Consider the following 12943-nt stretch of genomic DNA (forward strand, 5'->3'; position numbering starts at 1 on the left):
TTTTCTCCTGTGGCTAGAAATATGGTCACTGTTATCTAAAACACATATGGGCAATTTTACCTGTATACATTCCTACCTGCCCAGAAAGGTTTTTTATCTATAATGAATAATTCACATTTATGGGTTTTATATAACAAGTAGCTGTTTACAACTTGTTCTAACACAACTCTGTGCATAATAAGAGTTGTTTTAAGCTTTGGGTGAAAAGTTTTTTTCAGGTTTGTCAATAGTAGTTTAATAGATAGTTTACTTTTGCTGAATTTACATATCCAAGAATAAGACATCTTCAAGTTATTTTATGGAAATACCACTATAAATGTACAAAAAGGTTGTAGAGGAGAAAAGCCTAAAAGTGAAGAAAATGTAGTAAGCTACCACTGCTCTTTTTAGAGGAAAATTTATATTCTTCTATTTTCCTTTCAGCACATATATCTCTTACACACACAAATATACACACATAAACACATCTTTGTGCACACATGCACATTCAAAGTTAGTGTTAAAATAGGCTGATATGAAATAATTAAATATTTAATAAACCAAACAGGTAGATTCAATTAATGAATACTGACTATTTCAGTTCAAGTTTTAAAAAGTGGAGTGTGAACACATCCACAATTTAAAAATAGGTTTCAAAAACACCTGTGCACTTTAAAATATGACTACTCTGTCCCCTTTAAATTTCTTTTATTTACAATCCCTTTATGATGTCATCACTCAACATTACCAGTTTCAACTTACTATGCTCAAGTCCAGGCAACGTACAGGCAGGGGAAATGTCTCTTCCAAGGTTTTAAGTCCTCTTTTTAATATTTTTTTAGTATTTTAAATAGCCAATATGCTCAATTTAGTTACAAATGTATATGTTTAACTGTAAAGAATGTTTCTTTCATAGTCGTTTTATTTATAAATTAGAATTTGCATTTTAAACAGAGATATGAAATTTTCAATAATATCTTAGATGTTTTGCTTTGAAATTTCACTAGTGCAGTCTTGTTTACAAAATACCTGCGAATCTTGACTGTTTGATCTCTCTGAGTCTCAGTTTCTTATAACTACATCTTGTTTTAGGACTCATGGAAAGAATAAACTTATGTGAAAGCACTTTAAAATGTAAAGCAGGATACAATGTAGTAAGACTTTGTATGCTAGTTTGGTAAACTTAATTGTATGTGTAGGCAAAATTAGACCGTTCTATTTTTCTGATAAATACATTATTATGTCCAAGAAAGTGTAGTAAGTTTATTTTTTAAATACTTCATTAAGTAGAAGATAAAGTATTATTCATATGGAATTAAACAGTTTTCTGAAGGCTTTAGTTGCTGTAGTGTTGTTTTTTATTTTAAAAGTCAATTTCCTCTTAAAGAATATTTCTGAAAGTAGTTTAAAAATTAAGATAATGTAAGCCATGCTAACTTACACCTACCAGATAATATCCCATATATATTAAATTGAACTATATGAGATAGCTTATATTAAACTATTTTGACCTACAAAAATGGAAATTTCTCATGGTACAACCTAATAAAAAACACTTGTAAAGTCTATGAAAAAAATTCAATTAATGTGGAATAAAAATATGGGTATATGACCAGGCAATTTATAGGAAAAAATCTTAATTGCCAGGAAACTTTAAAAAGTGCACAAATTCGAAATAAAAAGAAAATTTAGAAAATATTTCACTCAGAAATTCAAATTTTGGAGAATTATTCCCTAGAAAGGAATTGCAGACATTTTCCCGCTTTAAATGATACATGTCTGTAATGTTCATATTTTTTTCTATTAGTGGATATTACTTTTAGAAAATGAAAATTCAATAAGTTTGAAAGAAAGAAAAAGAGTAGGCCGGGCACTGTGGCTCACGCCTGTAATCCCAGCACTTTGGGAGGCCGAGGGGGGTGGATCACGAAGTCAGGAGATCGAGACCATCCTGGCGAACACGGTGAAACCCCGTCTCTACTAAAAATACAAAAAAAAAAAAAAAAAATCAGCCGGGCGTGGTGGCAGGCGCCTGTAGTCCCAGCTACTCGGGAGGCTGAGGCAGGAGAATGGCATGAACCTGGGGGGCGGAGCTTGCAGTGAGCAGAGATCGCGCCACTGCACTCCAGCCTGGGCGACAGAGCGAGACTCCGTCTCAAAAAAAAAGAAAAGAAAAGAAAAGAAAAAGAGTGATTTGATCTAGAAATTAAAATTGAGCTCCCCAAAGTGAGCGTCTCAAATCACTAGCGCTTTTACAAAGACATTTCTAATTTGATGCTGCCTACATCTGATCTTCCCTCTTAGATCACAAAGACCTTAGGTTTATGTCACCATTAGGCATTATCTCTTTGAAACTCACTGTCATCAGCAACACCCTCTATGTCCTCTTCTGACTCCAATCTGAATGATAACTCTGTCCTCTTGCTGTATCTGAAACCCAACTCTCTCTCAAATTCATTGCTTTTCCTGCAGCCTTCAAGAGGGGGTGATGTTTTCCTTCCTACATCCTCTCCTACCACTGAACCCAAAAATGCAATAAAGTCTGCTTTATTCCTCAATGCTATTTCCAGGTCATTCTCCTTTCTTACTTCCAAAAATAGCCAACTTTGAATCTCATGTCATCAACTTATATCACCTGTGACCTTTCCTTGTATTCATCACCTGACTCCTAGTACTCTACTTCATTTTGTGATGATTTTCTGTCTGGCTATCACTTTCTCCAAGAGTACCTTTGTCTTAATTCCTAGTAATTTTACTATTAGGTGATCAATCTCATATCTAACATTTTAATTATTTGACTTTCTCTTCTCCAGTTATTTTGTCTTACATCCTACTTTAGTGGTTTACTACTGCACATATCCCTCCAAAATCTCAAATTCAAACATTTCACTCTCCAACTGATACGTCAGGTACCTCTAATAACCCCATTCCAACAATTCTACCTCTAAGACTGATCATTGATTCTACTACCTTTTCCCTGTTCCTTGCTAATGACCTTTCTGTGGCTTTTCTTCTGTTGCCCACCGTAAATCCTTACCTATCTTAGATTTTTACAGGCTCATGGTGAATTAGCACAAATACTTCCTTGCATACATCCTCAGTTCCCTTTATCCCACTCTCTTTTTTGACATCTTTGCTGAAAAAAACACTAATTTTTAATAAATTTAAACCTCTAATCATGCCACACACCTTTGCAAGATAAATGAGCATGAGAAAAAAAATGTGTAACCATAATGATTATCTTCAATTTGAATATAAAATGACAAACTTCAAGTGGGCCATTAATGCTACCTGGCAATTACATTTCTCCACCAGAAAATATAATAGTCTGCAATCATCTTTACCCCAACACCACACCTTCAGTCCTGTTAGAGCAGATGCTTTCTTCTTGCTGCATTTAACTCCTCTAACTGGGCATGCTAGTTTCCTAAGGCTACTGTAAGAAACTACCAGAAACTGATTGGCTAAAACCATCATATATTGTCTCACAATTCTGGAGACTACAAGTCCAAAATCAAGGTGTCAGCAGGATTGGTTTACTCCAGAGGTTCTAAGGGAGACTCTGTTCCGTGCCTCTCTCTCCTAGTCTGACAGTTCCTGGTATTGTGCGGCTTGTAGATGCATTACACCAATATCTGCCTTCATCATCACATGGCATCCACGTTTTGTCTATGTCTGTTTCTCCCTTTGTTCTTATAAGAAAAAGATTTCCTTTTCTTATAAGAACACTAGTCACTTAGATTAGGGCACAACTTAATTCAGTATGATCTCATCTTTATTTGATTACATCTGCAAAGATCCAATTCCAAATAAAGTAATATTCACAAGTACCAGATGTTAGAACTTAAATATAAATTTGGGGGACATAATTCGACTCATAACACAGGATTGGATTTTGTTCACTATTTATGCATATAGCTTTTTTGTTAACTCATATTCTTCCATATCATCATTTTTTCTTAACTCTTTGTAGATTGTGTTCAAAAAAAGTAGTAACTCCTACCACTTAAAAATCCCTTTTCCACTTAAAAAATCCCTTTTCCTTCACAGCCTCTTCCAGCTCCCACCCCATTTTCTGTCAGCTTTATATAGAAAAACTTCCCAAAAGAATTATTCATATTATCTGTACTTCCTTTTCTCCAATTAACAATCTCTTTTTAAACTAGATTTTAATTGAAAAAATTGAATGCATATATATGGCGGATAATTCAAAAAGAACAAAAGGAGAGTTGGCAAAATTCATTCTCCTATACTAGATTCCCAGACCCATTACTGGAGATAATCACTATTGCTAGTTTCTTTTCTCTCCCAAACTTATTTCAGATTTTTGTCGTTACCATTCCATGGAATGGCTTTCACATTTACAATTCCACTAGCAGCACTTGATACAACTGAGCCCCTTCATGAAATATTCTTCTCTTGGTTATCATGTCACTCTGCTTTCTTGGTTTCCCTTCTATCATATTATCTATTCCTTCTCAGCTTCTGTTGCTGGTTTCTCTTTACCTCTTCAATCTTTAAATGTTGAATAGCCCAAAAACTTAGATCTTGGACCTCTTTTTTCCTTATCTGCACACATTTAGTATACAATATCATCCAGTCCAATGATTTTATATGCCATCTAAATGCTGATGAATTCTAAATTTATATCTCTGTTCCAGACCACACCTCTAATTTTCAGATTTATATGTACAACTAATTTATTGACAATTCCACTTTGATGTGTAATAGATATCTCAATATGTGCAAAACAAAATTCTTGTTTTATACCCCTTCTAAACCTGCTCATCCATAAGTATTCTGCATCTCAGAAATTGGCACTACTATTCACTCAGTTGTTTAAGCAAACATAAACATGCACACACACACACACACACACGCACCAACATACCTTTGGCATCATCCTCGATTGCCCTCTTTCTCTAGCAGTGAACATCCAGTACATCACCAAATCCTATAGGGCTTACCTTTAAAATATATCTAGAATTTAGTCTCAACATCAGTTCTGCCACCAACTCTAAACCATTTTGATCTCTTATTTAGATTATTGCAAAAACCTCTGTGCATGTTACCTTGATTAGTTTCATATTGCCTCTGTAACAAATTACCACATACTTTGTGGATTCAAATGATAGAAATTTAACCTCTTACATTTCTGGAAGACATAAGTACAAAATGAGTCATTCAGAGCTAAAATCAAGTTATTAGAAGGGCTGATTCTTTCTGAAGACATCAGAAGCTATTGTATTCCTTGCCTTTTTTAGCTTCTTGTGGCTGCTAGCATGTCTTGGTTTTTGACTGCATCATTCTAATTTCTGCAATGTTGTCATATTGCATTTCTTCTGTAATCAAATCTTCTTTTACCTATTTCTTATATGCACGATTGTAATAACACTTAGGACCCACCTGGATAATCTAAGATTTTAATCGCACCTGCAAATTGTCGTTTGCCATGTACGGTAAGATTCAAAACTTCCCGGGATTAGAAAATTGTATCTTTAGGGTATGTTATTCAGCCTACCACAGTCTGTCTTGAACCCCAAATATTCATGTCTATCCCACATGCAAATACAGTCACTCAAAACTAAATTAACATCTACAAAACTATCACCTCATTTCGGTATTAACTCAAGTCCAATATCATATCCAAATATCATCAGCTCTAAAGTCCCAGTTGCTATAGTGTAAATCATCTAAATCAGGTATAGTGAGATTCTGTATGTGTTCCATCCTGGGGTGAAATTACCCTATATCTGTAGAACTGTAAAATTAAAAAACACATTTTCTGCTCCAAAAATACAATGATTGAACATGGATAGAATAACATAGACATTTTAACTCTATAAAATGGGAAAATAAAAGAAAAATGGAATCATTGGCCTCAAGCAATTTCTAAGTCAAACTGAGTAAACTCTGTTAGATATCAATGTCTGTGAATAATCTACTGTGGCTTGAGATTCCACTACCTTGCCCATGGCTCCACCCCTGGGCTTTCAGCTCTATCCTCAGAGTTAGCCATCATTTTTCTTAAAGTATAGCACATGTTTGCAGCTGTGTCACTCTGCCAGCCTGATTCCTGCCTGTATAGATTTGTCCATTTAATTCTTTCATCCTTCCTCTCTCTGTCCATTTTCATCCCAAACTCTCAGTGTTTCTGCTGGTATAACATTCTCAGAAACTTATGCTTCTCTTGTGTATATTATGAGGATTCCAGCCATTAAAAAAAAGGTTCCTCCACAGATGTTTATACGGAAAATATTTTATATATTTAGTCTATATTCCTGGCTTTTGCTGAGATGGTTGATCAGATCCATAAGTCACATGCTTTATCTTCCAGCACTAGCAAAATATTGTCCAGCCCCACTCAGCATTCTCTCTGGAGAACACTTCCCTGACAGTGAACCTTAATTTATCATCTTTTAAAATCTGCATAAAGTGAGAATTTCCTAAATAATTAAGTCCTGGTGATTGTTTGCATAGCAATTCTTTCCTTAATTATATTTATTTTCCTTCTTATTTTGCTATAGGCAGCAAGAAGAAACTGCATTATACATTCAATGCTTTCCTTGAAAATCTCCTCAACTGAATATCCAAGTTCATTACTCAAGTTATGTTCTTCACATAACTGTAGAACACAGTTCAGCTGTTTCTGCCACTATACAGCTGGAATTATCTTTCCCCCAGTCTTCGATAACATGTTTTTCACTACCTCCTGAATTCTTACCAGCAACGTCTTTAAAATCCATATTTCATCAAGTCTTTTTATGATGATTTACGTATTCTCAAAGATGATTTAGGCTTTCTTCTACAATGTTCCTCACTTTCTCTGAGTTCTGACCAACAAAGTCTTCAACAACCATATTTTCTAGCAGTTTTATTCAAGGCAATCAAGGCTTTTTCTATCACACTCCTCAAAATTATTTTAACCTCTTCCCAATGCCCAGTTCCAAAACCATTTCTACATCTTTAAATATATGTTACAGCAACGACCACTCCTGGTACCAACATTTGTATTAATTTTCTATTGTTGTGGAAAATTGTCACAAACATAGTAGGCTAAACAACATAGTTTTACAGTTCTGGAGGTCAAAAATCTAAAATCTATTTCACTGGGCTAAAATCAAGGTGTTAGCAAGGCTGGTTTCTTCTAAACTCTGAGGGGAAAATCTATTTCTTTGCCATTTTTAACTTTCAGTGGCTGCTCATAATTTTTGACTAGCCCCCATTCTTCCTCCTTCAGAGTGCACCACTCCAGTCTCTGCTTTCGTAATCACTTTGCCTTCTCCTCCTCTGACCCTCTTTCCTTCCTCTTGTAATAATTTTGGTGATTACATTTTGTGCCCTCTTGAGCAATCCAGAATAACCTTCCAGTATCAAGATTCTCAACTGAACCACTTATGCAAAGTCCCTTTTGTCATATAAGATAACATGCAAAGGTCCTAGAAATTAAAATATGGATTTTTTTTATTATTCAGCCTTCAACAATACTTAATGTTTAATTGTTGAATGAAAAATTTAGAGAAAACTACAGCATAATTTCTTGTCTAAGTTTGAGGATTAAATTCATTTGATTATCAGGAAATAAAGTTTAAAGAAAAATGATGAATTAAATATAAATGGTGCAAAAACGATAGGACAAGAAGAAACTTATGTTTATAAATAGTAGATTTGAAGTAGAGAGTGCATAAACTGAAAAGGAATAAAATATTTTAAGAGCAGGATTTCACTCCAGATCAAATCAAGCAAATATAATTATTCAACTATATTAAAAAATGCATATTTGAAAGTTTATTATGAACACTGAAACACTATAAAAGCACAATGAAAATATTACCTATTATTCATATTGTTGTCATAACCATGCTATTTCTCTAAAGAATCTTTGTCATGATGTTCAAAGAAATGTGTATTTTCTTCTATTTAGTTATTTATTTTCTATTTCCATTATTAGAGGAGGAAAAACTGGTACAGTTTGTAATAACTAGATAACAGGAGCTCAATATATCACTATATTTCATTATGGTTATAGATTTTATGCCCAGTTTAATAAATATGTGTCTACTCTACTATCATTAAGATATTCTCCTCTGTTACCTCCTAGAAGTTTTATTATTTTACAGTTCAGCTTTAGGTCTTCAGTCTATCTGAGACTGATTATGGTACTTATTGTGAAATGGTGGTCAAGAATCACACTTTTCCCCTTGTAGATACTTAATTGATTAAAATCATTTATTGAAAACACCATGTTTCCCCAGTGCATGAAAACTTTGGTATAATTTGTGTGACTTTATCTATATAGGTCTCTTATTTTGCTTTCTATTCCACATCATTAGTTATTTGTCTTTGTATCTATATTCCATTATCTTAATTACTGTCACTTTAAAATAACTTGGTATATTAATATGTGGCATTATATATCTTTCACGTTATTTTACTTCCAAATTGTCTTGTATATTCTTGAATCCTTTATTTCCATATAAAAGGTAGAATCACTAGACAGTAATCACAAAATCATTTAAAAATTATTGGGATTGCATTGAATTAATACTTGAATTTGAAAATAATTGCTACTTTTTGTATTACTGAGCCTTTCACACTCTAACATGGTATGTATTTCTATTTGTGTATTTTTTAAAATTTTATCTTAACATTAGTTTCTACTGTTCAGTATAAAGCTATTATACATATATATTTTTATATTTATTTCTGGGTATTTGCTATTTTTTATTTGATTTCATAAATGGTATTATTAAAATATTTTCTAAATGTTTTTTCACTGGTATATAGAAAGGTAATTATAGTTTATCTTTTTGTTAAATTTTAAAGCTCAGGAGTACATGTGCACATTTGGTATATAGGTAAACTTGTGTCATGGGGGTTCACTGTACAGATTATTTAATCACTCAGGTATTAAGCCTGGTACCCATTAGTTATTTTTTATGATCCTCTCCTTCCTCCCACCCTCCACCCTCTGATAGACCCCAATGTGTGTTGCTCCACTCTATGTGTCCATGTGTTCTCATCATTCAGCTCCCATTCATAAGTAAGATCATGGTGGTGTTTGGTTTTCTGTTCCTGCTCTAGTATGCTGAGGATAATAGCTTCCAACTCCATTCATAGCCCTGCAAAGGACATGATCTCATTCATTTTTATGGCTGCATAGTACTCCATAGTGGATATGTACCACATTTTTTTAATGCAGTCTACCGTTGATGGGCATTTGGGTTCATTTCATGTCTTTGCTATTGTGAGTAGTGTTGCAACAAACATAAGCGTCCATTTATCTTTATAATAGAATGATTTATATTCCTTTGGGTATATACCCAGTAATGCGATTGCTGGCTCAAATTGTATTTCTTTCTCTGGGTCTTTAAGGAATTGCCACATTTTCTTTCACAATGGTTGAACTAATTTATACTCCCGCCAACAGTGTTTAAGCATTGCTTTTTCTCCACAACCTTGCCAGCATCTGTTATTTTCTGAATTTTTAGTAATAGCCAAAAGCTCAACATCACTGATCAATGGAGAAATGCAAATCAAAGCCACAATGAGATACAATCTCACACCAGTCAGAATGGCTATTACTACATTTTATCTTTGTCTCTAATAATCTTACTAAATTCACTCATTAATTTTAATAGTGCCCCTATAAATATTTTGAATGTTCTATGTAAACAGTCATGCTCCCTTTAAACAATGACAGTTTTATTTCTTCTTTTTCTCTTCTTATGATTTTAACTTATTTTTACTTGCCTTATCTTTCTTCTTATCACACTAAAATTTCCATTACCATGTTAAATTAAAATTATACTAGTGAACATCGTTTTCTTGTTTCTGAGATCAGGGAAAACTTTCCAACTTTTCACTATAGAGTAATACATTTGTTGTAGGTTTTCTGTAGGTTTCCTTTATTAGATTAAGGTAGTTCTTGTCTATTCCTTGTTTTCTAAAGATTTATCATAAATAAGTGTTAGATATTATCAAATATTTTTTCTACATGTTGAGATGATCATATAATTTTTTTCTTCTTTTTGCTAAAAATTTATTATAGTGTTAGATATTATCAAATTTTTTCTACATGTTGAGATTATCATATAGTTTTTTTCTTCTTTACTGTCTTAATGTAGTCAATTTCATATGTTAAACCAACCTGAAATAATCTCCACTTTGTCATGATATAATATCCTTTCTATGTATTAAATTTTCCAAAAATATTTAATGATTTTGGCATCAGCTTGACACAGTGGCTCATGCTAGTAATCCCAGGGCCTTGGGAGGACAAGGTAGGAGGATTGCTTGAGGCCAAGAATTTGAGAGCAGCCTAGACAACATAGTCAGACCCTGTCTCTACAAAAAATAAATAAATAAATAAAAATCAGCCAGGTACTGAAGTGTACACCTGTACTCCTAGCTACTTGGGAGAGTAAGACAGGAGGATCACTTGACCCCATGAGTTAAAGGAGTTGCAGTGAGCAATGATCTTGCCACTGTACTCCAGCCTGGGTGACAGAAAGATAACCTGTCTCGAAAAAATTAAGAAAAAAGAATTTTGGCATAAACTTTTATGAAAGATGTAGGCGTATAATTCCACTTTGTATTAAAGAATTTATCAGCTGTTGGTATCTATGTTATGCTCTCTTCATAACAAAATCATAAACGTTTCCTCCTTTTCTATTCTCTGAATGAGTTTGTAAACAATTTTTTTAGGAATTTGGAAGAAATGATCAATGAAGACATTTGGACCTGGCGTTCACTGTGTTGGTAAGTTATTAATTATTAAAACTTTAATTATTAAGACTTTTAATTATTAAGACTAAGCCTGGTACTGAGCAGGTCTTAAGCCTCTGTATTGGGGCCAACCTGGAGGTTGGGTCCGTGGGTGCCCACCAGGAGCCTGAGGATATGGGGGCTGGTGTGGAGCTTGGGTTTGCAAGTACCAGCCCGTATTTTAGGACTGTGAGGGCCAATCTTAGGGCTGGGGCAGGCTTGAAGTTTTGGTCTATGTTGGCAGTCTTCTGTGGGCAGTTTGATGCCTAAGTCTGTGGGGGATGTCTGGACTTGGGGTCTTCAAGTGCCAGCCTGGCAACTAGAGCTGTGGGAGCCAGCCTGTCAGTAGGGCAGGACTGGAGCTTTGAGCAGGCCTGGAATCTGAGTCTATGGAGCAAGCCAGAGCTCTGGGGGCTAGTCTGGCACTGAGATAGGCCTAGCCGCTCAATCCATGGGTGCTAGCCTTGAGTCTGCAGGTTTCAGCCTCATCTGCGGTGGGGGCAAGCCTGGAGAATGAGTCCACCAGGACAGTCTGGAGCCTAGGGCCATGGGGTCCTGCATGGTGCCCGGTTTTACTGGGGCAGGTCCACAATTATATGCCATATAAACTCAATACATTGATACTTGTGACTTGCTTCATGGCCCAGTATATGGTCACTTTTGTTAAATGTTCTATGTGAATTTGAAAAAAATAATGTTTTATGCAATTGTTTGGTGTAGTGTTTTTATAGGATGTCAAATTTCGTTATTCAAGTTTTCTATATCTCCACTGAAATATTTTATTTTTGTTTGATTAGTTATTAAGATAGGTATGCTAAAGCTCCAACTGTAATGGTGAGTTTATATAGTACTACTTTTAGTTTTATATTTTTTAATTGCATTTTCCCCATATTATCATTTATACATTCGTTTATTATTAATTTGTGACTATTCCAGGGTTTACATTAATCTTTGACATCTTATAGTTTAGTATGAATTAATATTTCCATCAGTTCTCAAAAATCCAAGCACCTTGCACTTTAATTCAATTTATTCCACCCACATTCTTACACTATTATTATACACTTATGTATCTCAAACTTAGTAGATTATTATTACTATCATTTGTAAATAATATTTATATTCTATACTTGCTCTTTTGATGGTCTTTATTTTATCTTGTGTTAAATGAGGATCATCTCAGGTCATATTTTCCTGCCTGGAGAAATCTCATTAATATTTCTTTTAGTGCTTTCTGCCTGCAATGAAATTATCATGATTTTTGTTTGTTTAAAAATATCTTTCTTTAAGAAAACTCTAAATGTGAAAAGAAGAAAACATTACCAATGAATACAAAAACACACTTAAATACACAGATCAGTGACACTATAAAGCAACCACATAAACAAGCCAACATAATGACCAGCTAACAACACCATATCAGGATCAAATCCACGTATATCAATACTAATTTTAAATGTAAATGACTAAATGCCCAATTTAAAAGACAGAGAGTAGAAAGCTATATAAAAAAGCAAGACCCAATGGTATGATGTTTCTAAGAGACCCTTCTTACATGCAATGACATCCATAGCCTCAAAATTAAGGGATGAAGGAAAATAAACCAAAAAAATGAAAATCAAAAAAAAGCTGGGGTTGTAACCATAATTTCAGATAAAACAGACTTCAAACTAACAAAGATAAAAAATAAGAGCATTACAGCAGGGAGGGGCTAAGTAGCCACCTAGAAACAGCTACGACTGAAGGCTCCCACCAAGAACAAAAATGGAGACTGAATCCTGCACCAGCAACTAAGGTATCCAGGTTCTCTCTCATTGGGACTGATTAGGCAGTTGGCAGGACCCATGGAGAGGGTGTAAAAGCAGAGTGGAGTGACAGCCCACCTGGGAGCTGCATGGTGCAAGGGGAGTTCCCATCCACCCAAGGGAGGTAGTGAGTGACTGTGCAACCCCACTCAGGAAACCACACTTCTTCCACAGATTTATGCAACCCAAGGATCAGGAGATTCCCTCATGATCCCATGCCACCAGGGCCTTGGATCCCAAGCACAAAGCTGTGCAGATTCTCAAAGGCCACATGGCTGGAGACTGCCTAAAGACGACTGAGCTCCTGGAAGGATGGGTGACAGCCATCACTGTGGCTGCCTGCTGCCTAGGATGACTGAGCTCCTTGCCAGAGGTGTGGCAGCCACCACTGC

The 12943-nt window shown here is 34.8% G+C and overlaps 1 protein-coding gene across 2 annotated transcripts in view; it reads left to right on the forward strand.

Annotated features, from left to right (window-relative positions):
• Positions 1 to 732: 732 nt before the first annotated feature.
• Positions 733 to 12943, forward strand: part of CYLC1 (cylicin 1) — a 53777-nt gene continuing 41566 nt past the window's right edge. Inside the window, exons 1-2 of one of the 2 annotated variants that reach the window (XM_019019030.4) lie at positions 733 to 790; positions 10687 to 10740. In XM_019019030.4, the coding sequence (XP_018874575.3) occupies positions 777 to 790; positions 10687 to 10740 (68 nt within the window). In that variant the 5' untranslated portion in view covers positions 733 to 776. The remainder of the gene's footprint in view (positions 791 to 10686; positions 10741 to 12943) is intronic. The other variant, XM_019019031.3, reaches the window with a different exon arrangement.

The sequence above is a fragment of the Gorilla gorilla genome, chromosome X, assembly GCF_029281585.2.
Source record: "Gorilla gorilla gorilla isolate KB3781 chromosome X, NHGRI_mGorGor1-v2.1_pri, whole genome shotgun sequence".
Taxonomy (NCBI): domain Eukaryota; kingdom Metazoa; phylum Chordata; class Mammalia; order Primates; family Hominidae; genus Gorilla; species Gorilla gorilla.